Source organism: Oncorhynchus masou, chromosome 15 (genome assembly GCF_036934945.1).
Source record: "Oncorhynchus masou masou isolate Uvic2021 chromosome 15, UVic_Omas_1.1, whole genome shotgun sequence".
Taxonomy (NCBI): domain Eukaryota; kingdom Metazoa; phylum Chordata; class Actinopteri; order Salmoniformes; family Salmonidae; genus Oncorhynchus; species Oncorhynchus masou.
In genome coordinates this window covers 70293253-70321173 of record NC_088226.1, presented here as the reverse complement: position 1 = coordinate 70321173, position 27921 = coordinate 70293253, and the positions used below count along the sequence as shown (strand labels likewise).

Genomic DNA, 27921 nt, shown 5'->3' with positions numbered 1-27921 from the left:
CTAGAGGTGACTGGATCCTAGAGGGGACTGGATCCTAGAGGTGACTGGATTCTAGAGGTGACTGGATCCTAGAGGGGACTGGATCCTAGAGGGGACTGGATCCTAGAGGGGACTGGATCCTAGAGGTGACTGGATCTTAGCGGGGACTGGATCCTAGAGGTGACTGGATCCTAGCGGGGACTGGATCCTAGAGGTGACTGGATCCTAGAGGGGACTGGATCCTAGAGGTGTGTGGTCCGTGCATGAAGTAGTTGTGATTTTGTAAGGGAGGAGGGAAAGGCAGAGATCTGAATGGTTGACGTTCTTGTCACTTAGTTGCCAGGCAGGAAGCTGAGGATGTATTCTCCCGCGCCGAAGAAGTAGACCACCTGGGCGATACCAAATAAGGGCGCGATGACCAGGGCACGGCAGTACGCCCCCTTCAGGAACGCTGAAGGACCCTCGTTCTTCATTATTTTACTGATGGAAGAGAAGAGAGGAGAGACACGGGCAACACAGATCAGCAACAACATATCAGTTAATAATTTTACCTCTTTACTAATGACGTATTTTAATTGAATATGGCAATACACCACAGCTGCTAAATTGTTTCCGCCCCCAAAAAAAATAGGGAAAAGATCTAGAGATGTTAATGATAACGGCCATCTGGTAGATGGAAGGGCTTTCCCAAAAACCTTCTCAGATTAAATGTTAGCCTATCTGTCAGAATCACATCATTCTTATTTCCAGTGGCCATTTTGTTTTGTAAACTCCAGTGGCCATTTTGTTTTGTAAACTCCAGCATGTGTTGTGCTATGAAATGCCAAAAAACAACAGCGGTATGTTCATGAACAATAACTCCAGACTTGCGTTTTTGTAGTTTATTTGAAATGCACACATTTTTTGTTTTGTTTTACATACTCCAAGGTGGTCGAATATAGTTTCATATTTAATATAGTTTATATAGAGTTTTAACTAAAAGAGGCAACTATTATCTTCTATATTGAAATAAAGGTCTCAGGAAAGTATATTGAATACCTCTCAGAAAACCAAATTATTTATTTATTTATTTTACCTTTATTTAACTAGGCAAGTCAGTTAAGAACAAATTCTTATTTTCAATGACGGCCTAGGAACAGTGGGTTAACTGCCTTGTTCAGGGGCAGAACGACCGATTTGTACCTTGTCAGCTCGGGGATTTGAACTTGTAACCTTCCAGTTACTAGTCCAACGCTCTAACCACTAGGCTACACTGCTAGTTATTTGAACCCCCCCCCCCCAAAACAAAAAAAATGATTTGATGGCTGACAAATATTTGGTTTGGAGGGCTCTTAAATATGGCCTTCAATCCAGCCTGTAATTAGATACATGAATCACCTCAACATGAGAGTTGATCGTTTCTGCAGCGTCCAAAAACAACCAACACATATATGTTCATAACGAGTGACGTAAGGTGACACAGTAAGACAAAACATCCAGTTCTCCTCTACATGTCTGGTAACTTTGTGATTATTACAGTAGCAACGTTGTGACGTAGGAGATTGGAAATTGCTTTATAATTGTATCATAATGAATTTAACAATAATAATAATGACTTTATGACATAAAGTGGAATAAGGAGCAGTCGCTAATCCATCGTATACAGTAATTACAAACAAACAAAACTCAGCTCATTGCAATTAAAATGCAATTACCCAAGTATTATGTATTATTATTATTATTTGTATTATTAGTAGTAGTAGTAGTAGTAGTAGTAGTATTATGCCACAACATGTCAATAACATTTAGCTCCAAAAGTAATTAATTACAGTTTTATTTATTAAACAACAGTTTAATGTGAGAGAGCTAACAGTAACAAAAAACTGTCACCAAAACTGCCTTCTTGAATCAACTATAGCCAAGGTAGGTGGAACACCATGTTAGTTTGTATCTATCCCTTTAAAGATGCTGTGTTTGAAACAAGAACACTTCCTCGCAAATGGACAAAGAGGTTAAAGTTTTTTTTTTAATTGCAAAGCATCAACTTACTTTTTTTTTGCAAATGGCTTTGAATTAAACTGCAGTATTTTCAGGTATCATAACATTAACTGCAGCTTTCAAACTTTTCAAACTTTTTTTTTTTGAACGAGACATTCGGGTAGTTGAGCATCACAACTTTTTTTTACTTCTCTGTACAAAATATCATTGGCTAATTGATTTGATTGGATAATGTACATCGTGGGGCAACGGACATTCAGGAGAATAGACATTTACAGAATGTTCACATAGAAATGTATTGTGTAGATCAGATTTACAGCCAAATACAATTGAAGTCGGAAGTTTACATACACCTTAGCCAAATACATTTAAACTCAGTTTTTCACAATTCCTGACATTTAATCCTAGTACAAATTCCCTGTCTTAGGATCACCACTTTATTTTAATAATGTGAAATGTCAGAATAATAGTAGAGAGAATGATTTATTTCAGCTTTTATTTCTTCCATCACATTCCCAGTGGGTCAGAAGCTTACATGCACTCAATTAGTATTTGGTAGCATTGCCTTTAAACTATTTAACTTGGGTCAAACGTTTCGGGTAGCCTTCCACAAGCTTCCCACAATAAGTTGAATAAAGTGGATTTTGGCCCATTTCTCCTGACAGAGCTGGTGTAGCTGAGTCAGGTTTGTAGGCCTCCTTGCTCGTACACGATTTTTCAGTTCTTCCACACAAATTTCCTATGGGTTTGAGGTCAGGGCTTTGTGATGGCCACTCCAATACCTTGACTTTGTTGTCCTTAAGCCATTTTGCCACAACTTTGGTTGTATGCTTGGGGTCATTGTTCATTTGGAAGACCCATTTGGGACCAAGCTTTAACTTCTTGACTGATGTCTTGAGATGTTGCTTCAAAATATCTAAATAATTGTCTTTCCTCATGATGCCATCTATTTTGTGAAGTGCACCAGTCCCTCCTGCAGCAAAACACCCCCACAACATGATGCTGCCACCCCTGTGCTTCACGGTTGGGATGGTGTTCTTCACCTTGCAAGCCTCCCCCTTTTTCCTCCAAACATAACAATAGTCATTATGGCCAAACAGTTCTATTATTGTTTCATCAGACCAGAGAACATTTCTCCAAAAAGTATGATCATTGTCCCCGTGTGCAGTTGCAAACCGCAGTCTGGGTTATTTATGACGGTTTTGGAGCAGTGGCTTCTTCCTTGCTGAGCGGCCTTTCAGGTTATGTCGATATAGGACATGTTTTACTGTGGATATAGATAATCTCTAGGAGACAGAACGCGTCTCCTTCCTGAGCGGTATGATGGCTGCGTGGTCCCATGGTGTTTATACTTGTTTACTATTGTTTGTACAGACGAATGTGGTACCTTCAGGCGTTTGGAAATTTCTCCCAAGGATGAACCAGACTTGTGGAGGTCGTCTACAATTTTATTTCTGAGGTCTTGGCTGATTTCTTTTGATTTTCCCATGATGTCAAGCAAAGAGACACTGAGTTTGAAGGCCATGAAATACATCCACAGGTACACCTCCAATTGACAAAGGATATCAATTAGCCTATCAAAAGCTTCTAAAGCCATGACATCATTTTCTTGGAATTTTCAAAGCTGTTTAAAGGCACAGTCAACTTAGTGTTTGTAAACTTCTGACCCACTGGAATTGTGATACAGTGAATTATAAGTTAAATAATCTGCCTGTAAACAATTGTTGGAAAAATTACTTGTGTCATGCACAAAGTAGATGTCCTAACCGACTTGCCAAAACTAAAGTTTGTTAACAAGAAATTTGTGGAGTGGTTGAAAAATGAGTTTTAATGACTCCAACCTAAGTGTATGTAAACTTCTGACTTCAACTGTAGGTTGGAATAGTATAGAAGGTTGTGTGTTCTCTAGTCATTCTATTTCTACCTTCAACATGCAGTTCCAGATTAAGCCTTGCCACTAGCCTAGTTAAGATATGTTGTAAACTAGCCTAGTTAAGATATGTTGTAAACTAGCCTAGTTAAGATAAGTTGTAAACTAGCCTAGTTAAGATATGTTGTGAACTAGCCTAGTTAAGATATGTTGTAAACTAGCCTAGTTAAGATATGTTGTAAACTAGCCTAGTTAAGATAAGTTGTAAACTAGCCTAGTTAAGATATGTTGTGAACTAGCCTAGTTAAGATATGTTGTGAACTAGTCTAGTTAAGATATGTTGTAAACTAGCCTAGTTAAGATATGTTGTGAACTAGCCTAGTTAAGATATGTTGTGAACTAGTCTAGTTAAGATATGTTGTAAACTAGCCTAGTTAAGATATGTTGTGAACTAGCCTAGTTAAGATATGTTGTGAACTAGCCTAGTTAAGATATGTTGTAAACTAGCCTAGTTAAGATATGTTGTAAACTAGCCTAGTTAAGATATGTTGTGAACTAGCCTAGTTAAAATAGGTGTTTGTGCGATTGAGGTTACCTGATACAATCAGTCACCCCACTGTACGTTTCCTCTGTACTCCCCCTGTTCATAGACTGGATCCTGGTCTTAATCACTGTAAATACACAACAACACCATGTTAATAACACAACAAAACACACACTAACGCAACTAGGAACGTATGATTGGTGTAAGAACCAGACTAAATACAGAACATAGTATAAGAAGTAGTTAAGAAGTTCTCAAGCAAGTCCTTTGTCTCACACACTGCCAGCGTATATTACTACAGTATTATTAATTCTAATATTATGTCTCACCATCTACAGGGTTGACAGCCACGGCGGCCGTGCTGCCAGCCAGACAGCCTGCCAGGAATGACACGTAGAAAGGGGCGGGGCCCTCCGCTCCTCTCTTCCCCAGGGTGTTCAGGTTGGCAAACAGAGGGAAGTAGATGATGGAGAATGGAACATCTCTGAGAGGAGAGGAGGTAGAGGAGGGGGGAACATAGGGGAGGGGAGGTAGGAGAGGGGGAGAGGTAGTGGAGGGGAGGTAGGGGAATGAGGGAATTAGAAATCAGCAGAGTAGAGTTGATCATTTTGTCAAACCTCAGCGGACAGAGCATTGTGTCTGTGTCTCTATAGATAGACTGTAGTTATATTTCCTTGATTCCTTGCATCCTCTTTCCTCGATCCCTTCTCAAAACATCCTGGAGGAGAAGATCCAAGGTCACTTCGCCTGGAACCTTCTCCTCCAAAGCATTTTGAGGGGGCAAGAAGAAAGGAGGCAAGGAGAGAGGAGGAAAATAATCAAGTTAAGACAATTCTAGAGTCTGGAGTGGTGAAGTGCTTGGTGGTCAGAGCAGTGTATGTTTCTAAATGGTATCAGAGCAGTGTATCAGAGCAGTGTGACCCCCAGGTCCTTCTATAGAGCCCTACCTGAGCAGTGTGGCCCCTAGGCCCTTGTATAGAGCTCTACCTGAGCTGTGTGGCCTCCAGGTCCTTGTATAAAGCCTTACCTGAGCAGTGTGGCCCCTAGGCCCTTGTATAGAGCCTTACCTGAGCAGTGTGACTCCCAGGTTCTTGTATAGAGCCCTACCAGAGCAGTATGGCCCCTAGGCCCTTGTATAGGGCCCTACCTGAGCAGTATGGCCCATAGGCCCTTGTATAGAGCCCTACCTGAGCAGTATGGCCCCTAGGCCCTTGTATAGAGCCCTACCTGAGCAGTGTGGGCCCCTAGGTCCTCGTATAGAGCCCTACCTGAGCAGTGTGGGCCCCCAGTCCTTGTATAGAGCCCTACATGAGCAGTGTGGGCCCCCAGGTCCTCGTATAGAGCCCTACCTGAGCAGTGTGGGCCCCCAGTCCTTTTATAGAGCCCTACCTGAGCAGTGTGGCCCCTAGGCCCTTGTATAGAGCCCTACCTGAGCAGTGTGGGCCCCCAGGTCCTCGTATAGAGCCCTACCTGAGCAATGTGGCCCCTAGGCCCTTGTATAGAGCCCTACCTGAGCAGTGTGGGCCCCCAGGTCCTTGTATAGAGCCATACCTGAGCACTGTGGGCCCCCAGTCCTTGTATAGAGCCCTACCTGAGCAGTGTGGCCCCTAGGCCCTTGTACAGCCCAGCGATGCCCTTCTCTTTAAGTAGTTCCCTGGTCAGCTGCATGGCGGTGGGGGACTTTGTCGGCACGGTCCCTGGTACTATTGTCTCTGGCATCAGCTTCCTCTGGGCCTCTGAGGGTGGGGGGTGGGGGACAACAACATGGTGTTAAATTGTTCTCGCTGTGGGCAATAATATCTATCTCTATCTATCTATATATCTAACTAACTAGTTTGCTGGTATTTATTTTGGCAAGATTATTATGAGATGATAAGTCTTGATAAGGCTTGTTAAAATAGCAGATCAACGGCCTATGTGATTCCATTATTGACCACACGAGGGCAGCATTTATCCATATTCCAGAAGTACTACAGAAAGGAGGAGAGAGGAATCCCCACAGAAGATTTTAGAAACACTTCATATAAGGGCTGTGTTTTTACCCTGGTGTGATGTTTCGATAACCGTGTAAATGTCTCTCTGACAAACGTTTATCAATATATATCCGCCTGTATTTACCCCCCCCCCCCCAAAAAATAAATAATGAAATGCTAATTAGCTGCTAATGTGGCTATCATAAAGAACTACAAATACCATGATAATTCAGACGAAAATGCCGAATGCCGGATTAACTAATTATAGCTTAATTGAACTCCTTTTACATTGATAATTCTGTGAACTGTCTTGGGCAAGTTTTAAATTGACACAATACCTGTTAGCAAAGGTGTCAGCTAGAGATGACGTGCATGAGCATGCCGGGATTTGTAGTCTTGGATGAAGTCTAAGGTACCTCGTTGCTAATTTGCATGTTCAAAAATGAGAGTAAATAGAGCCGAATATATTGATAAAAGTCACCTTGTCAGAGAGCTTTAAACCTTCACACCCTTATTTAAGTGTTTCTAAAATCCCTTATGGGGAAAAATGAATGGAGGAAAACTCGAGACCACCTTCACTCCACACACAGAGACACGTATACAAAGCTCTCCGTTTGGCATATTTGACTATAATTCTATTTTCCTGATTCATCCGATGGCATTGAGGAGTATATACCATATCAGACACCGGCTTTGTCAAATAAGTGCATCGATGATGTCGTCCCCAAGGTGACCGTACGCACATACCCCAACCAGAAACCATGGATTACAGGCAACATCTGCACTGAGCTAAAGGGTAGAGCTGCCTCTTTCAAGGAGCGGGACTCTAACCCGCAAGCTTATAAGAAATCGCGTTATGCCCTCCGACGAACCATCATACAGGCAAAGCATCAATACAGGGCTAAGATTACTACTACACCGGCTGACGTTGGGACTGACCACCTCCCTCTGCAACTGGATACTGGACTTCCTAACAGGCTGCCCCCAGGTGGTAAGGGTAGGCAACAGCACACCTGCCATGCTGATCCTCAACACGGGGCCCCTCAGGGGTGCGTGCTTAGTCCACTCCTGTACTCCCTGTTCCCCCATGACCATGTCGACAAGCACGATTCCAAAACCATCATTAAGTTTGCTGACAACACAACGGTGGTAGGCCTGATTACCGACAACAACGAGACAGACTATAGGGAGGAGGGCAGAGACCTGACCGGTGCCAGGACAACAACCTCTCCCTCAACATGATCGAGACAAAGGTTAGGTAAGAATACAGGAAAAGGAGGGCCGAGCCACGCCCCCATTCTCATCGACGGGGCTGTAGTGGAACAGGTTGAGAGCTTCAGGTTCCTTGGCGTCCAACAAACTATCAGGAGACAAAAAAATATTTGGCATGGGTCCTCAGATCCTCAAAAAGTTCTAAAGCTGCACCAAAGAGAGCATCCTGATTGGTTGCCTCACCGCCTGGTATGGCAACTGCTCCTCCTCCGACCATAAGGCACTACAAAGGGTAGTGCATACGGCCCACTATATCACTTGGGCCAAGCTTCCCGCGATCCAGGACCTCTATACCAGGCGGTGTCAAAGGAAGGCCCTAAAGACTCCAGCCACCCTAGTCATAGACTGTTCTCTCTGCTGCCGCACGGCAAGCGGTACCCTGAGTCTAGGTCTAAAAGGCTCCTGAACAGCTTCTACCCACAAACCATAAGACTCCTGAACATCTAATCAAATGGCCACCCAGAATATTTGCATTGATCCCTCCACCCCTTTTGTACGCTGCTGTTCTCTATCTATGCATGGTCACTTTACCCCTATCTACGTGTTCATATTACCTCAATTACCTCAACTAACCTGTACCCTCGCACATTTTTGTAAATGTTGTACTTCTCGTTCACAAAATTCATGCTAACGTTGGGTTTTTAAGCTAGTGCACAATTGTCTCCCATTCACTCCTTGAAGGAGTGCTCTCCTTGTCCCAGGATCGCTCAGATTGCACCACACGGCCCATTGACGACGCATGGGCAATGTACATAATGCACGTTGCACAATACGATGCACAATACGATGCACAATACGATTCCAATGCAGATTCCTCAAAACTCTCTCTGCTCAGGATCTTCTTTGTTCCTCCCTCCATTTCCATCTCTCTCTTACAGATTCTCCTCCATCTCACTAAATCTCTTACCAATTCTCCTCCATCCCTCTAAATCTCTTACAGATTCTCCTCCATCTCTCTAAATCTTTTACCAATTCTCCCCCATCCCTCTAAATCTCTTATCAATTCTCCTGCATCTCTAAATCTCTTACAGATTGTCCTCCATCTCACTAAATCTCTTACCAATTATCCTCCATGTCTCTAAATCTCTTACAGATTGTCTTCCATCTCACTAAATCTCTTACCAATTATCCTCCATGTCTCTAAATCTCTTACCAATTCTCCTCCATGTCTCTAAATCTCTTACCAATTCTCCTCCATGTCTCTAAATCTCTTACAGATGCTCCTCCACCTCTCTCAATCTCTTACCAATTATCCTCCATGTCTCTAAATCTCTTACCAATTCTCCTCCATCCCTCTAAATCTCTTACAGATTCTCCTCCATCTCTCTAAATCTCTTACCAATTCTCCCCCATCCCTCTAAATCTCTTATCAATTCTCCTGCATCTCTAAATCTCTTACAGATTGTCCTCCATCTCACTAAATCTCTTACCAATTATCCTCCATGTCTCTAAATCTCTTACAGATTGTCCTCCATCTCACTAAATCTCTTACCAATTATCCTCCATGTCTCTAAATCTCTTACCAATTATCCTCCATGTCTCTAAATCTCTTACCAATTCTCCTCCATGTCTCTAAATCTCTTACCAATTCTCCTCCATGTCTCTAAATCTCTTACAGATGCTCCTCCACCTCTCTCAATCTCTTACCAATTCTCCCAGCATCTTGAAGCTGAATCTTCAACATCTCCATAGGAGTCGTGACGATAACCTGTGATGATAAACACAAATACAAAATGAAAATATCTGACAGCAACATATGACAAGGTGTTATAACAAGGGGTGGGATATTTTCTGTGGGATAGGTACAGGTGTAGGATCTTCATTTGACCATCCTGTTGTGGCAGGAAATGTCCCTCACAGAAGGAAATGAAAACTTGTAGTGTATTCAAGGTTTAAACAGGCTTCTAAAGTATGTAATTTCTAGTTGATAATTTCAGACTTAATTTGCCCTAACTAAAAATGGATCATATCAACCCTTACAAAAATGTCCATTAATTATAATCCAAAAAATAATTAATATTTCCTGTTGCTGCAGGATTATTTTCCTGCTGTGAGAAACTGGTCAAATTAAGATCTTATGTGGGCCTTTATTACTCAACCACATCAGCACGAGAGGACTGGTTAGAAGTCTACATCAACACTAGAGGACTGGTTAGAAGTCTATCTACATCAACACTAGAGGACTGGTTAGAAGTCTACATCAGTACTTGAGGACTGGTTAGAAGTCAACATCAACACTAGAGGACTGGTTAGAAGTCTACATCAACACTAGAGGACTGGTTAGAAGTCTACATCAGCACTAGAGAACTGGTTAGAAGTCTACATCAGCACTAGAGAACTGGTTAGAAGTCTACATCAACACTAGAGGACTGGTAAAAAGTCTACATCAACACTAGAGGACTGGTTAGAAGTCTATCTACATCAACACTGGAGGACTGGTTAGAAGTCTATCTACATCAACACTAGAGGACTGGTTAGAAGTCTATCTACATCAACACAAGAGGACTGGTTAGAAGTCTACATCAACACTAGAGGACTGGTTAGAAGTCTACATCAGCACTTGAGGACTGGTTAGAAGTCAACATCAACACTAGAGGACTGGTTAGAAGTCTACATCAACACTAGAGGACTGGTTAGAAGTCTACATCAACACTAGAGGACTGGTTAGAAGTCAATCTACATCAACACTAGAGGACTGGTAAAAAGTCTACATCAACACTAGAGGACTGGTTAGAAGTCTATCTACATCAACACTGGAGGACTGGTTAGAAGTCTATCTACATCAACACTAGAGGACTGGTTAGAAGTCTATCTACATCAACACTAGAGGACTGGTTAGAAGTCTACATCAACACTAGAGGACTGGTTAGAAGTCTACATCAGCACTTGAGGACTGGTTAGAAGTCAACATCAACACTAGAGGACTGGTTAGAAGTCTACATCAACACTAGAGGACTGGTTAGAAGTCTACATCAACACTAGAGGACTGGTTAGAAGTCAATCTACATCAACACTAGAGGACTGGTTAGAAGTCTACATCAGCACTAGAGGACTGGTTAGAAGTCTACATCAACACTAGAGGACTGGTTAGAAGTCTACATCAACACTAGAGGACTGGTTAGAAGTCAATCTACATCAACACTAGAGGACTGGTTAGAAGTCTACATCAGCACTAGAGGACTGGTTAGAAGTCTACATCAGCACTAGAGAACTGGTTAGAAGTCTACATTAGCACTAGATAACTGGTTAGAAGTCTACATCAACACTAGAGGACTGGTAAAAAGTCTACATCAATACTAGAGGACTGGTTAGAAGTCTATCTACATCAACACTAGAGGACTGGTTAGAAGTCTATCTACATCAACACTAGAGGACTGGTTAGAAGTCTATCTACATCAACACTAGAGGACTGGTTAGAAGTCTATCTACATCAACACTAGAGGACTGGTTAGAAGTCTATCTACATCAACACTAGAGGACTGGTTAGAAGTCTACATCAACACTAGAGGACTGGTTAGAAGTCTATCTACATCAACACTAGAGGACTGGTTAGAAGTCTACATCAGCACAAGAGGACTGGTTAGAAGTCTACATCAACACTAGAGGACTGGTTAGAAGTCTACATCAACACCAGAGGACTGGTTAGAAGTCAATCTAAATCAGCACTAGAGGACTGGTTAGAAGTCAATCTACATCAGCACTAGAGGCCTGGTTAGAAGTCTATCTACATCAACACTGGAGGACTGGTTAGAAGTCTACATCAACACTAGAGGACTGGTTAGAAGTCTACATCAACACTAGAGGACTGGTTACAAGTCTACATCAACACTAGAGGACTGGTAAGAAGTCTATCTACATCAACATTAGAGGACTGGTTAAAAGTCTACATCAACACTAGAGGACTGGTTAGAAGTCAATCTACATCAACACTAGAGGACTGGTTAGAAGTCTACATCAGCACTGGAGGACTGGTAAGATGTCTATCTACATCAACACTGGATGACTGGTTAGAAGTCTATCTACATCAACACTAGAGGACTGGTTAGAAGTCTATCTACATCAGCACTAGAGGACTGGTTAGAAGTCTATCTACATCAACACTAGAGGACTGGTTAGAAGTCTACATCAACACTAGAGGACTGGTTAGAAGTCAATCTACATCAACACTAGAGGACTGGTTAGAAGTCTACATCAACACTAGAGGACTGGTTAGAAGTCTACATCAGCACTTGAGAACTGGTTAGAAGTCTACATCAACATGAGAGGACTGGTTAGAAGTCTATCTACATCATCACTAGAGGACTGGTTAGAAGTCTACATCAACACTAGAGGACTGGTTAGAAGTCTACATCAACACTAGAGGACTGGTTAGAAGTCTATCTACATCATCACTAGAGGACTGGTTAGAAGTCTACATCAACACTAGAGGACTGGTTAGAAGTCTACATCAACACTAGAGGACTGGTTAGAAGTCTACATCAACACTAGAGGACTGGTTACAAGTCTACATCAACACTAGAGGACTGGTAAGAAGTCTATCTACATCAACACTAGAGGACTGGTTAAAAGTCTACATCAACACTAGAGGACTGGTTACAAGTCTACATCAACACTAGAGGATTGGTAAGAAGTCTATCTACATGAACACTAGAGGACTGGTTAAAAGTCTACATCAACACTAGAGGACTGGTTAGAAGTCTATCTACATAAACACTAGAGTACTGGTTAGAAGTCTACATCAACACTAGAGGACTGGTTAGAAGTCAATCTACATCAGCACTAGAGGACTGGTTAGAAGTCTACATCAGCACAAGAGGACTGGTTAGAAGTCTACATCAACACCAGAGGACTGGTTAGAAGTCAATCTACATCAGCACTAGAGGCCTGGTTAGAAGTCTATCTACATCAACACTGGAGGACTGGTTAGAAGTCTACATCAACACTAGAGGATTGGTAAGATGTCTATCTACATCAACACTGGATGACTGGTTAGAAGTCTATCTACATCAACACTAGAGGACTGGTTAGAAGTCTACATCAGCACAAGAGGACTGGTTAGAAGTCTACATCAACACTAGAGGACTGGTTAGAAGTCAATCTACATCAGCACTAGAGGACTGGTTAGAAGTCTATCTACATCAGTACTTGAGGACTGGTTAGAAGTCTACATCAGCACTCGAGGACTGGTTAGAAGTCTACATCATCACTCGAGGACTGGTTAGAAGTCTACATCATCACTAGAGGACTGGTAAGAAGTCTATCTACATCAACACTAGAGGACTGGTTAAAAGTCTATATCAACACTAGAGGACTGGTTAGAAGTCTATCTACATCAGCACTAGAGGACTGGTTAGAAGTCTATCTACATCAACACTAGAGGACTGGTTAGAAGTCTATCTACATCAGCACTAGAGGACTGGTTAGAAGTCTACATCAACACTCGAGGACTGGTTAGAAGTCTACATCATCACTAGAGGAGTGGTTAGAAGCCTACATCAACACTAGAGGACTGGTAAGAAGTCTACATCAACACTAGAGGACTAGTTAGAAGTCTATATCATCACTAGAGGACTGGTTAGAAGTCTATCTACATCAGCACTAGAGGACTGGTTAGAAGTCTATCTACATCAGCACTAGAGGACTGGTTAGAAGTCTATCTACATCAACACTCGAGGACTGGTTAGAAGTCTATATCATCACTAGAGGACTGGTTAGAAGTCTATCTACATCAACACTAGAGGACTGGTTAGAAGTCTACATCAGCACTAGAGGACTGGTTAGAAGTCTACATCAGCATTAGAGGACTGGTTAGAAGCCTACATCAACACTAGAGGACTGGTTAGAAGTCTATCTATATCATCACTCGAGGACTGGTTAGAAGTCTATCTACATCAACACTAGAGGACTGGTTAGAAGTCTACATCAACACTAGAGGACTGGTTAGAAGTCTATCTACATCAGCACTAGAGGACTGGTTAGAAGTCTATCTACATCAACACTAGAGGACTGGTTAGAAGTCTACATCAACACTAGAGGACTGGTTAGAAGTCTACATCAGCACTAGAGGACTGGTTAGAAGTCTACATCAGCACTAGAGGACTGGTTAGAAGCCTACATCAACACTAGAGGACTAGTTAGAAGTCTACATCATCACTAGAGGACTGGTTAGAAGTCTATCTACATCAGCACTAGAGGACTGGTTAGAAGTCTATCTACATCAGCACTAGAGGACTGGTTAGAAGTCTATCTACATCAACACTCGAGGACTGGTTAGAAGTCTACATCATCACTAGAGGACTGGTTAGAAGTCTATCTACATCAACACTAGAGGACTGGTTAGAAGTCTACATCAGCACTAGAGGACTGGTTAGAAGTCTATCTACATCAACACTCGAGGACTGGTTAGAAGTCTATATCATCACTAGAGGACTGGTTAGAAGTCTATCTACATCAACACTAGAGGACTGGTTAGAAGTCTACATCAGCACTAGAGGACTGGTTAGAAGTCTACATCAGCACTAGAGGACTGGTTAGAAGCCTACATCAACACTAGAGGACTGGTTAGAAGTCTACATCAACACTAGAGGACTGGTTACAAGTCTACATCAACACTAGAGGACTGGTTAGAAGTCTATATCAACACTAGAGGACTGGTTAGAAGTCTATCTATATCATCACTAGAGGACTGGTTAGAAGTCTATCTACATCAACACTAGAGGACTGGTTAGAAGTCTACATCAACACTGGAGGACTGGTTAGAAGTCTATCTACATGAGCACTAGAGAACTGGTTAGAAGTCTATCTACATCAACACTAGAGGACTGGTTAGAAGTCTACATCAGCACTAGAGGACTGGTTAGAAGTCTACATCAGCATTAGAGGACTGGTTAGAAGCCTACATCAACACTAGAGGACTGGTTAGAAGTAAACATCAACACTAGAGGACTGGTTAGAAGTCTATCTATATCATCACTCGAGGACTGGTTAGAAGTCTATCTACATCAACACTAGAGGACTGGTTAGAAGTCTACATCAACACTAGAGGACTGGTTAGAAGTCTATCTACATCAGCACTAGAGGACTGGTTAGAAGTCTATCTACATCAACACTAGAGGACTGGTTAGAAGTCTACATCAGCACTAGAGGACTGGTTAGAAGTCTACATCAGCACTAGAGGACTGGTTAGAAGCCTACATCAACACTAGAGGACTAGTTAGAAGTCTACATCATCACTAGAGGACTGGTTAGAAGTCTATCTACATCAGCACTAGAGGACTGGTTAGAAGTCTATCTACATCAGCACTAGAGGACTGGTTAGAAGTCTATCTACATCAACACTCGAGGACTGGTTAGAAGTCTACATCATCACTAGAGGACTGGTTAGAAGTCTATCTACATCAACACTAGAGGACTGGTTAGAAATCTACATCAGCACTAGAGGACTGGTTAGAAGTCTATCTACATCAACACTCGAGGACTGGTTAGAAGTCTATATCATCACTAGAGGACTGGTTAGAAGTCTATCTACATCAACACTAGAGGACTGGTTAGAAGTCTACATCAGCACTAGAGGACTGGTTAGAAGTCTACATCAGCACTAGAGGACTGGTTAGAAGCCTACATCAACACTAGAGGACTGGTTAGAAGTCTACATCAACACTAGAGGACTGGTTACAAGTCTACATCAACACTAGAGGACTGGTTAGAAGTCTATCTATATCATCACTAGAGGACTGGTTAGAAGTCTATCTATATCATCACTAGAGGACTGGTTAGAAGTCTATCTACATCAACACTAGAGGACTGGTTAGAAGTCTACATCAACACTAGAGGACTGGTTAGAAGTCTATCTACATCAGCACTAGAGGACTGGTTAGAAGTCTATCTACATCAACACTAGAGGACTGGTTAGAAGTCTACATCAGCACTAGAGGACTGGTTAGAAGTCTACATCAGCACTAGAGGACTGGTTAGAAGCCTACATCAACACTAGAGGACTGGTTAGAAGTCTACATCAACACTAGAGGACTGGTTAGAAGTCTACATCAGCACTAGAGGACTGGTTAGAAGTCTACATCAGCACTAGAGGACTGGTTAGAAGCCTACATCAACACTAGAGGACTGGTTAGAAGTCTACATCAACACTAGAGGACTGGTTAGAAGTCTACATCAACACTGGAGGACTGGTTAGAAGTCTATCTACATCAGCACAAGAGAACTGGTTAGAAGTCTACATCAACACTAAATCAAATCAAATTTTATTTGTCACATACACATGGTTAGCAGATGACTGGTTAGAAATGCTTGTGCTTCTAGTTCTACATCAGCACTAAGGACAAGTAATCTAACTAACAATTCCAAAACACTGGAGGACTGGATAAAGAATATGTACATAAAAATACTGAATGAGTGACTGGTTAGAAGCATACATCATACACTTGAGGATGGTTAGAAGTCTACATATGCAGTATGTAAACAAAGTGGCATAGTTAAAGTGGCTAGTGATCAACACTAAAGAGCAGTAGATGATTAGAAGTACAGTATATCAGCACATGAAGATGAATGAGATGAATAAGTAGTCTAAAACACTAGAGGACATTGGTTAGAAGTCTACATCAACATTATTAGAGGACTGGGTTGAGTCAGTACATCAACACTAGAGTGGACTGTTTAACAGTCTGATGGCATCAATATAGAAGACTAGTTAGAAGTCTACATCAACACTAGATGACTGGTTGAAGTCTGGATGTTAGCGGGGTGAACAGGCAGTGGACGGGTGGTTGTTGTCCTTGATGATCAGCACTTCTGTAAGGACTGGTTAGAAGTCCTGGACAACACTAGGTGATGGTTGTGTCTACATCAACCCTCTAGAGGACTGGTGAGGGCGGAGAAGTCTACATCAACACAAGAGGACTGGTTAGAAGTCTGCATCTGTAGAAGTTTGTGAGTGACTTTTGGTGACAAGTCTACATTTCTCACTCTGAGGACTGGTTAGAAGTCTACATCAACACAAGAGGACTGTTTAGAAGTCTACATCTGTGATGTGCATCGAGGACTGGTTAAAACTTACAATCTACATCCACACTGGAGGACTGGATAAGATGCCTGTTTATCTACATCAACACTAGAGGACTGGTTAGAAGTCTACATCAACACTAGAGGACTGGTTAGAAGTCAATCTACATCAACACTGGAGGACTGGTAATAGACCAGTCCGCAAACTTGATGATTGAGTTGGAGGCGTCTACATCAACACAGGAGAGTGAGGACTGGTTGAGGATCAGTCTGGACATCAGCACTAGAGGACTGGTTAAAGTCCTATCATCAACACTATTTTGAAGGACTGGTACTAGAAGTCTACATCAACTCTTGGGGTCCCGAGGACCGAGTTTGGGAAATGCTGTACTCAGGGATAGAGGACTGGTTAGACTCCAATCTGTGTTAGATCAACACTAGATAGGACTGTTAGAAGGATAGATAGGCCTTCAACACCAGAGGACTGTGTTAGATAGAGGATACATCAGGCACTAGAGGACTGGATAGAAGTCTGTGTTACATAGAGGATAGAGGACTGTGTTAGAAGTCTATCTACATCAACACTCGAGGATAGTTAGGTCTACATCAACACTAGAGGACTGGTTAGAAGTCTATATACATTACACTAGAGGACTGGTTAGAAGTCTACATCATCACTAGAGGACTGGTAAGAAGTCTATCGTGGGTGAGGATAGATAGGCCTGGTGTTAGATAGAGGATAGATAGGCCTGTGTTAGATAGAGGATAGATAGAGGATAGATAGGCCTGTGTTAGATAGAGGATAGATAGGCCTGTGTTAGATAGAGGATAGATAGGCCTGTTAGATAGAGGATAGATAGGCCTGTTAGATAGAGGATAGATAGGCCTGGTGTTAGATAGAGGATAGATAGGCCTGTGTTAGATAGAGGATAGATAGGCCTGTGTTAGATAGAGGATAGATAGGCCTGTTAGATAGAGGATAGATAGGCCTGTGTTAGATAGAGGATAGATAGGCCTGTTAGATAGAGGATAGATAGGCCTGTTAGATAGAGGATAGATAGGCCTGTGTTAGATAGAGGATAGATAGGCCTGTGTTAGATAGAGGATAGATAGGCCTGTGTTAGATAGAGGATAGATAGGCCTGTGTTAGATAGAGGATAGATAGGCCTGTGTTAGATAGAGGATAGATAGGCCTGTGTTAGATAGAGGATAGATAGGCCTGTGTTAGATAGAGGATAGATAGGCCTGTGTTAGATAGAGGATAGATAGGCCTGTGTTAGATAGAGGATAGATAGGCCTGTGTTAGATAGAGGATAGATAGGCCTCATTGTCCAGACGCTGTGTTAGATAGAGGATAGCAGGCCATCGGTTACTCCAGTAATCGTCTGTTTAGATAGAGGATAGATAGGCCTATGAAATCCAGCTGTGTTAGATAAGGCAAAGCCTTCATACTCCAACCTGTGTTAGATACAGATAGATAATAGCTGTGTTAGATAGAGGATAGATACTCCACAGTGTTAAGGATAGATAGGCCAGAAGCTAGCTAATAGCTGTGTTAGATAGAATAGATAGGCCTCATTCTCCAGACGCTGTGTTAGATCTCTGTCTGGCCAGGAAGATAGAGATAGATAGGCCTTTCATCTCCAGACGCTGTGTTAGATAGAATAGATAGGCCTGTGTTAGATAGAGGATAGATAGGCCTGTGTTAGATAGAGGATAGATAGGCCTGTTAGATAGAGGATAGATAGGCCTGTGTTAGATAGAGGATAGATAGGCCTGTTTATGTTGAGGATAGACCTGTGTTAGATAGAGGATAGATAGGCCTGTTTATAGATGCCTGTGTTAGATAGAGGATAGATAGGCCATAGATGGTTATGTTGTGTTAGATAGAGAGGCCTAGACTAGACATAGTGGTTATGTTAGATGGATAGAGGCCTTGAGATAGACATAGATGGTTATGTTGATAGAGGATAGACCTAGTGTTAGATAGAGGATAGATAGGCCTATGTTAGATAGAGGATAGAGGCCTGTGTTAGATGTTAGATAGAGGATAGATAGGTTATGATTGTGGAGACCTAGATAGAGGATAGATAGGCCTATGTTGATGGAGACCTGTGTTAGATAGAGGATAGATGGCCTATGTTGATGGAGATACCTGTGTTAGATAGAGGATAGATGGTTATGTTGATAGGAGACCTGTGTTAGACTAGACATAGTGGTTATGGATAGAGGCCTGTGTTAGATAGACATAGATGCCTGTGTTATGAGGATAGAAGGCCTGTGTTAGATAGAGGATAGACATAGGTGTTTAGATTGAGGATAGATAGGCCTAGACTAGACTAGACATAGTGGTTATGTTGATGGAGAGGCCTGTGTTAGATAGAGGATAGAGGCCTGTTAGATAGAGGATTATGCCTGTGTTAGAGAGGATAGATAGGACTAGACATAGTGGTTATGTTGTGGAGAGATAGACTGTGTTAGATAGACATAGATGGTTATGTTGTGGAGACCTGTGTTAGATAGAGGATAGATGGTTATGTTGTGGAGACCTGTGTTAGATAGAGGATAGATGGTTATGTTGTGTTAGATAGAGATAGACCTGTGTTAGATAGAGGATAGTGGTTATGTTGTGGAGACCTAGACTAGACATAGTGGTTATGTTGTGGAGACCTGTGTTAGATAGAGGATAGATGGTTATGTTGTCCAGACCTGTGTTAGATAGAGGATAGATAGGTTATGCTGTGTTAGATAGAGGATAGACTAGACATAGCTGTGTTAGATGAGGATAGAGACCTAGACTAGACTGTGTTAGACAGTGGTTATGTTAGATGGAGACCTAGACTAGACATAGTGGCCTTATGTTGTGGAGACCTAGACTAGTTACATAGTGGATAGATAGGCCTGTGGTTAGATAGAGGATAGACATGGTGGTTATGTTGTGGAGACCTGTGTTAGATAGAGGATAGATAGGCCTGGTTATGAGGATAGATAGGCCTGTGTTAGATAGAGGATAGATAGGTTATGTTAGATAGAGGAGACCTAGACTAGACATAGATAGGCCTATGTTGTGGAGGATAGATAGGCCTGTGTTAGATAGAGGATAGATAGGCCTGTGTTAGATGTTGAGGATAGATAGGCCTGTGTTAGATAGAGGATAGATGGCCTATGTTGTGGATAGATACCTAGACTGTGTTAGATAGAGGATAGATAGGTTATGCCTGTGTTAGATAGGAGGATAGATAGGCCTGTGTTACTAGAGGATAGATGGTTATGTTAGATGGAGACCTAGACTAGAGGATAGATGGCCTTGTTAGATAGAGGAGACCTAGATAGACCTGTGTTATGATTGTGGAGACCTGTGTTAGATAGAGGATAGATAGGCCTGTGTTATGCTGTGGAGACCTAGATATAGAGGATAGATAGGTTGTGTTAGATGGATAGACCTAGACTAGACATGTGTTAGATAGAGGATAGATAGGCCTCAACTAGAGGATAGTGGGATAGATAGACCTGTGTTAGATAGAGGATAGATAGGCCTTATGCTGTGGCCTGTGTTAGATAGAGGATAGATAGGTTATGTTAGATAGAGGATAGACCTAGACTAGAGGATAGATAGGCCTGTGTTAGATAGAGGATAGATAGGCCTGTGTTAGATAGAGGATAGATAGGCCTGTGTTAGATGGAGACCTGTGTTAGATAGACTAGATAGGCCTGTGTTATGCTGATAGATAGACCTGTGTTAGATAGACATAGTGGCCTGTGTAAGCTAGAGCACCACTGCACCATTGGTTACAGTAACCTATTTTACAAGACTAGACATAGTAAAAGGACATTCAACCTCCTTACAGCTGCTAGCATTAGCAACCTAGATAGGTAGACATAGCTAAGTGGTTATGAACACTTTCATCTTGTGGAAGACCAGACTAACATAGTGTTTATGTTGTGGAGACCTAGACTAGACATAGTGGTTATGTTGTGGAGACCTAGACTAGACATAGTGGTTATGTTGTGGAGACCTAGACTAGACTAGACATAGTGGTTATGTTGTGGAGACCTAGACTAGACATAGTGGTTATGTTGTGGAGACCTAGACTAGACATAGTGGTTATGTTGTGGAGACCTAGACTAGACTAGATAGTGGTTATGCTGTGGAGACTAGACTAGACTAGACATAGTGGTTATGTTGTGGAGACCTAGACTAGACATAGTGGTTATGTTGTGGAGACCTAGACTAGACATAGTGGTTATGTTGTGGAGACCTAGACTAGACATAGTGGTTATGTTGTGGAGACCTAGACTAGACATAGTGGTTATGTTGTGGAGACCTAGACTAGACATAGTGGTTATGTTGTGGAGACCTAGACTAGACATAGTGGTTATGTTGTGGAGACCTAGACTAGACATAGTGGTTATGTTGTGGAGACCTAGACTAGACATAGTGGTTATGTTGTGGGACCTAGACTAGACCATAGTGGTTAGACTAGACTAGACATAGTGGTTATGCTGTGGAGACCTAGACTAGACATAGTGGTTATGTTGTGGAGACCTAGACTAGACTAGACATAGTGGTTATGTTGTGGAGACCAAGACTAGACTAGACATAGTGGTTATGCTGTGGAGACCTAGACTAGACTAGACATAGTGGTTATGTTGTGAGACCAAGACTAGACTAGACATAGTGGTTATGCTGTGGAGACCTAGACTAGACTAGACATAGTGGTTATGTTGTGGAGACCTAGACTAGACATAGTGGTTATGCTGTGGAGACCTAGACTAGACTAGACATAGTGGTTATGTTGTGGAGACCTAGACTAGACATAGTGGTTATGTTGTGGAGACCCTAGACTAGACATAGTGGTTATGCTGTGGAGACCTAGACTAGACTAGTGACATAGTGGTTGTTGGAGACCAAGACTAGACTAGACATAGTGGTTATGCTGTGGAGACCTAGACTCAACTAGACATAGTGGTTATGTTGTGGAGACCTAGACTAGACATAGTGGTTATGTTGTGGAGACCTAGACTAGACTAGACATAGTGGTTATGTTGTGGAAACCTAGACTAGACATAGTGGTTATGTTGTGCAGACCTAGACTAGACATAGTGGTTATGCTGTGGAGACCTAGACTAGACATAGTGGTTATGTTGTGCAGACCTAGACTAGACATAGTGGTTATGCTGTGGAGACCTAGACTAGACATAGTGGTTATGTTGTGGAGACCTAGACTAGACATAGTGGTTATGTTGTGGAGACCTGTTACTGTACATTATCATGAATCAAAACCTTTTACAGTTGATTGAACAATCCTTACCAACACCTGAGAAACAACATGGCGACCATTAGAAAACGACTCAGAAGGCTGTGTTATTGTCATATCAGTCCATTAGAGAGACCAGTTTAGTGAGAGCTTGAGAAGACAACAGCTGATAGCCAGTGGAGGTGTGTGGGTGGCTGGGTACAGACTGCCTGAGACTGAGACAGAGGAGTGTGTGTGTGTGTGTGTGTGTGTGTGTGTGTGTGTGTGTGTGTGTGTGTGTGTGTGTGTGTGTGTGTGTGTGTGTGTGTGTGTGTGTGTGTGTGTGTGTGTGTGTGTGTGTGTGTGTGTGTGTACCTGCCCTGCACCCACCACCCACTCACCTTGACATCTACCTGTCCACCACCCACTCACCTTGACATCTATCTGCCCACCACCCACTCACCTGACATGTACCTGTCCACCACCCACTCACCTGACATGTACCTGCCCCACACCCCGCCAGCATCTCCTTGACCAGGGTGAGCTTCTGACTGGAGAGAGAGACAGAGAGAGGGGGGGGGGGGCAGAGAGAGAGAGAGAGAGAGAGAGGGAGGGGACAGAGAGAGAAACAGAGAGAGAGAGAGACAGGGAGGGGGGCAGTGAGAGAGAGTGAGAGAGGAGAGGAGAGAGAGAGAGAGAGAGAGAGAGAGAGAGAGAGAGAGAGAGAGAGAGAGAGAGAGAGAGAGAGAGACAGAGAGAGACAGAGAGAGAGAGAGAGAGAGAGAGAGAAGAGAGAGAGAGAGAGAGAGATCAGCCTCTTGTCATAACAAAAGGCAGACATGACCACTGTAGCTGATCTGTGACCAACGAAACAAACGTTTGGAACACTGAACAGGGATACCATGAATCATTTACTGGGTAATCATTCACAGTCAATCGTTCGCCTACTCGGCCGTGGTCCAGTGTGTGTGTGTGTGCGTGTGTGTGTGCAGCGTGTGTGCAACCATAGAAACAGAGATAGCTAGACGCGCTAGAAACATATTCAATTTCATCCATGAACACACACGGCACACAAACAAAAACACACACATACCATCGGACACACCATTGGACAGAGCAGCGGGGGATAGTAACAGTAACAACAGATGTGCAGTACTGATATTTGTCATGTGATAGTGGTCTGCTCTCAAACGTTATACTTTTACTTATTTTGACAAATTACTGATTTTCCAGAGATAACATGGGATAGTTTTCCAGTAGTTTTCCAGAGAAAGGATAGAGCCCCCCAGCCCAGAGATAGTTATAAAGTAGTTGGTTTTCCAGTAGTTTGACAGAGATGGTTTTTCCAGTAATTTAGTTTGACAGAGATGGTTTTCCAGTAGTTTGACAGAGATGGTTTTCCAGTAGTTTGACAGAGATGGTTTTCCAGTAGTTTGACAGAGGTGGTTTTCCAGTAGTTTGACAGAGGTGGTTTTCCAGTAGTTTGACAGAGGTGGTTTTCCAGTAGTTTGACAGATGGTTTTCAGTAGTTTGACAGTAGTTTTCCATTATTTTGACAGAGATGGTTTTCCATTATTTTGACAGAGATGGTTTTCCAGTAGTTTTCCAGATGGTTTTCCAGTAGTTTTCCATTATTTTGACAGAGATGGTTTTCCATTATTTTGACAGAGATGGTTTTCCAGTAATTTGACAGAAATGATTTTCCAGTAGTTTGACAGAGATGTTTTCCAGTAGTTTTTGACAGAGATAGTGAGATGGTTTTCCAGTAGTTTGACAGAGATGGTTTTCCAGTAGATTTGATAAAGAGTTGGTTTTCCAGTAGTTTGACAGAGATGGTTTTCCAGTAGTTTGACAGAGATGGTTTTCCAGTAATTTGACAGAGGTGGTTTTCCAGTAGTTTGACAGAGGTGGTTTTCCAGTAGTTTTCCAGATGGTTTTCCAGTAGTTTTCCATTATTTTGACAGAGATGGTTTTCCATTATTTTGACAGAGATGGTTTTCCAGTAATTTGACAGAGATGGTTTTCCAGTAGTTTTCCAGTAATTTGACAGAGATGGTTTTCCAGTAATTTGACAGAAATGGTTTTCCAGTAGTTTGACAGAGATGGTTTTCCAGTAGTTTTCCAGTAGTTTGACAGAGATGGTTTTCCAGTAGTTTTCCAGTAGTTTTCCAATAGTTTGACAGAGATGGTTTTCCAGTAATTTGACAGAGATGGTTTTCCAGTAATTTGACAGAGATGGTTTTCCAGTTTTCCACTAGTTTGACAGAGATGGTTTTTCAGTAGTTTGACAGAGATGGTTTTCCAGTAGTTTGACAGATGGTTTTCCAGTAATTTGACAGAGATGGTTTTCCAGTAGTTTGACAGAGATGGTTTTTCAGTAGTTTGACAGAGATGGTTTTTCAGTAGTTTGACAGAGATGGTTTTCCAGTAGTTTGACAGAGATAGGATAGTAAGCAACAATGTAAATGTCTCATCCTTGCTGTCAGTATATTGAAGGATTAACTAAAGCAGAAAGTTAAAGTAGAAAACCAATCAAAGAAACATAATGTGTTCCAAATTGTACACTATTCCTTATTTCGTGCACTACTTTGTACCAGGGCCCATAGGGATCAGGTCAAAATTAGTGCCGTATATATAGGGAATAGGGTGCCAACTCTGGTCTAAAGTAGTGCCCTATATAGAGAATAGGGTGCCAACTCTGGTCTAAAGTAGTGCCCTATATAGGGAATAGGGTGCCAACTCTGGTCTAAAGTAGTGCACTATAAAGGGAATAGTGTGCCAGCTCTGGTAGTAGACAGCCCAACGTGTCAGGGATTGTGTTGGATCAGAGACCTCTCTTTCACTCTGTGTGTGTGTCTGTGTGTCTGTGTGTGTGTGTGTGTGTGTGTGTGTGTGTGTGTGTGTGTGTGTGTGTGTGTGTGTGTGTGTGTGTGTGTGTGTGTGTGTGTGTGTGTGTGTGTGTGTGTGCGTGCGTGTGTGTGCGTATGTCGGTGTGTGTGTCTGTGTGTCTGTGTGTGTGTGTGCGTGTGTGTGTGTATGTCGGTGTGTGTGTGTCTGTGTGTGTGTGTGTGTGTGTGTGTGTGTGTGTGTGTGTGTCTGTGTGTGTGTGTGTGTGTGTGTGTGTGTGTGTGTGTGTGTGTGTGTGTCTGTGTGTGTGTGTGTGTCTTACCCATCCTTGGAGAGGTATTGTCTGAAGAAGTCATTTGCTGCTAGCTTGATGGCTTTCTCTGGCGTGACCAGGGTTAGGTTCACCGCAGACCCTGTAACAATGAGAGGAAGTGAGAGACACAGATAGAGAGAGATGGAGGGGAGGGAGAGTGAGAGTGAGAGGGAGATGGAAGGAGAGGGAGTGAGAGAAAGATGGAAGGAGAGGGAGCGAGAGAGAGATGGAAGGAGAGGGAGCAAGAGAGAGATGGAAGGAGAGGGAGCGAGAGAGAGAGATGGAAGGAGAGGGAGCGAGAGAGAGAGATGGAAGGAGAGGGAGCGAGAGAGAGATGGAGGGGAGGGAGATTGAGAGAGAGATGGAGGGGAGGGAGAGCGAGAGAGAGATGGAAGGAGAGGGAGCGGGAGAGAGAGATGGAGGGGAGGGAGATGGAGGGAGAGAGATGGAGGGGAGGGAGGGAGCGAGAGAGAGATGGAAGGAGAGGGATGGAGGGGAGGGAGGAGAGAGAGATGGAGGGGAGGGAGCGGGAGAGAGATGGAGGGGAGGGAGAGTGAGAGAGAGTCAGAGAGAGGGGAGAGAGAGAGAGTTGTCAGAGTGTTGTCTGTGTTCAGCAGTGGTCAGCAACGTTCAATAGGACCTCACCGTGTTTGTCTTTAGTATGTACCTGCCACTTTCTAGTGCGCACACACACACACACACACACACACACACACACACACACACACACACACACACACACACACACACACACACACACACACACACACACATACTTCCACATCCTCACCCAAACCTACCTCTGTACATCCCGAAGTATCCCTCTGAGCGGATGGTCTTGATAAGACAGTCAGACCTACAAGACACAACCAACTAGTTACTAAAACATATAACATCAACTAGTTACTACAACATCCCCTAGTTACAACAACACACAACCAACTAGTTACAACAACATATAACATCAACTAGTTACTACAACATCAACTAGTTACAACAACATCATCAACTAGTTTACAACATATAACATCAACTAGTTACTACAACATATAACATCAACTAGTTACTACACAACCAACTAGTTACTAAACAACATATAACATCAACTAGTTACTAAACAACATATAACATCAACTAGTTACTACAAGACACAACCAACTAGTTACTACAAGACACAACCAACTAGTTACAACAACGTATAATATCAACTAGTTACTACAGCATCAACTAGTTACTACAACCAACTAGTTACTACAAGACACAACCAACTAGTTACAAGAACGTATAACATCAGTTACTACAAGACACAACCAACTAGTTACAAGAACGTATAACATCAACTAGTTACTACAACATCAACTAGTTACAACAACACACAACACCAACTAGTTACTACAACATATAACATCAACTAGTTACTACAACATCACCTAGTTACTACAACATATAACATCAACTAGTTACTACAACATATAACATCACCTAGTTACTACAACATCACCTAGTTACTACAACATATAACATCAACTAGTTACTACAACATAACATCAACTAGTTCCTACAAGACACAACCAACTAGTTACTACAACATAAACTAGTTACTACAACATATAACATCAACTAGTTACTACAACATCACCTAGTTACTACAACATATAACATCAACTAGTTACTACAACATATAACATCAACTAGTTACTACAACATCACCTAGTTACTACAACATCACCTAGTTACTACAACATCACCTAGTTACTACAACATATAACATCAACTAGTTACTACAAGACACAACCAACTAGTTACTACAACATATAACATCACCTAGTTACTACAACATAACATCAACTAGTTACTACAACATATAACATCAACTAGTTACTACAACATATAACATCACCTAGTTACTACAACATAACATCAACTAGTTACTACAACACATAACATCAACTAGTTACTACAACACATAACATCAACTAGTTACTACAACACATAACATCAACTAGTTACTACAACACATAACATCAACTAGTTACTACAAACATAACATCAACTAGTTACTACAACACATAACATCAACTAGTTACTACAACACATAACATCAACTAGTTACTACATCTAACATAACATCAACTAGTTAACATACTAGCTACTACATAACATCAACTAGTTACTACAACACATAACATCAACTAGTTACTACAACACATAACATCAACTAGTTACTACAACACATAACATCAACTAGTTACTACAACACATAACATCAACTAGTTACTACAACACATAACATCAACTAGCTACTACAAACATAACATCAACTAGCTACTACAACACATAACATCTACTAGCTACTACAACACATAACATCTACTAGCTACTACACATAACATCTACTAGCTACTACACATAACATCAACTAGCTACTACACATAACATCAACTAGCTACCACAACATAACATCAACTAGCTACCACAACATAACATCAACTAGCTACCACAACATAACATCAACTAGCTACCACAACATAACATCAACTAGCTACCACAACATAACATCAACTACTACAACATAACATCAACTAGCTACTACAACATAACATCAACTAGCTACTACACATAACATCAACTAGCTACAACATAACATCAACTAGTTACGACAACATAACATCAACTAGCTATACAACATAACATAACTGCATTTGCCTTGATGACAGCTTTGCACACTCTTGGCATGAGTGAGTGAGTGAGTGAGTGAGTGAGTGAGTGAGTGAGTGAGTGAGTGAGTGAGTGAGTGAGTGAGTGAGTGAGAGTGAGTACATACATGCTGGTGTAGAGGCGTGATCCGTTTTGCTGGTTCTGCAGGCGGGTCTTGGCCAAGTCAATGGGAAACA

At 42.1% G+C, this 27921-nt stretch overlaps 1 protein-coding gene across 1 annotated transcript; it reads right to left on the bottom strand.

Annotated features, from left to right (window-relative positions):
* Positions 1–27921, bottom strand: LOC135555176 (mitochondrial glutamate carrier 1-like). The gene is made up of 9 exons (XM_064987521.1): positions 27852–27921; positions 25828–25883; positions 25037–25127; positions 22361–22418; positions 9263–9323; positions 5962–6106; positions 4700–4854; positions 4422–4497; positions 1–459 (listed from the first exon to the last, which is right to left on the bottom strand). Coding segments are annotated over exons 1-9 (792 nt in total). The 5' UTR covers positions 27854–27921; the 3' UTR covers positions 1–311.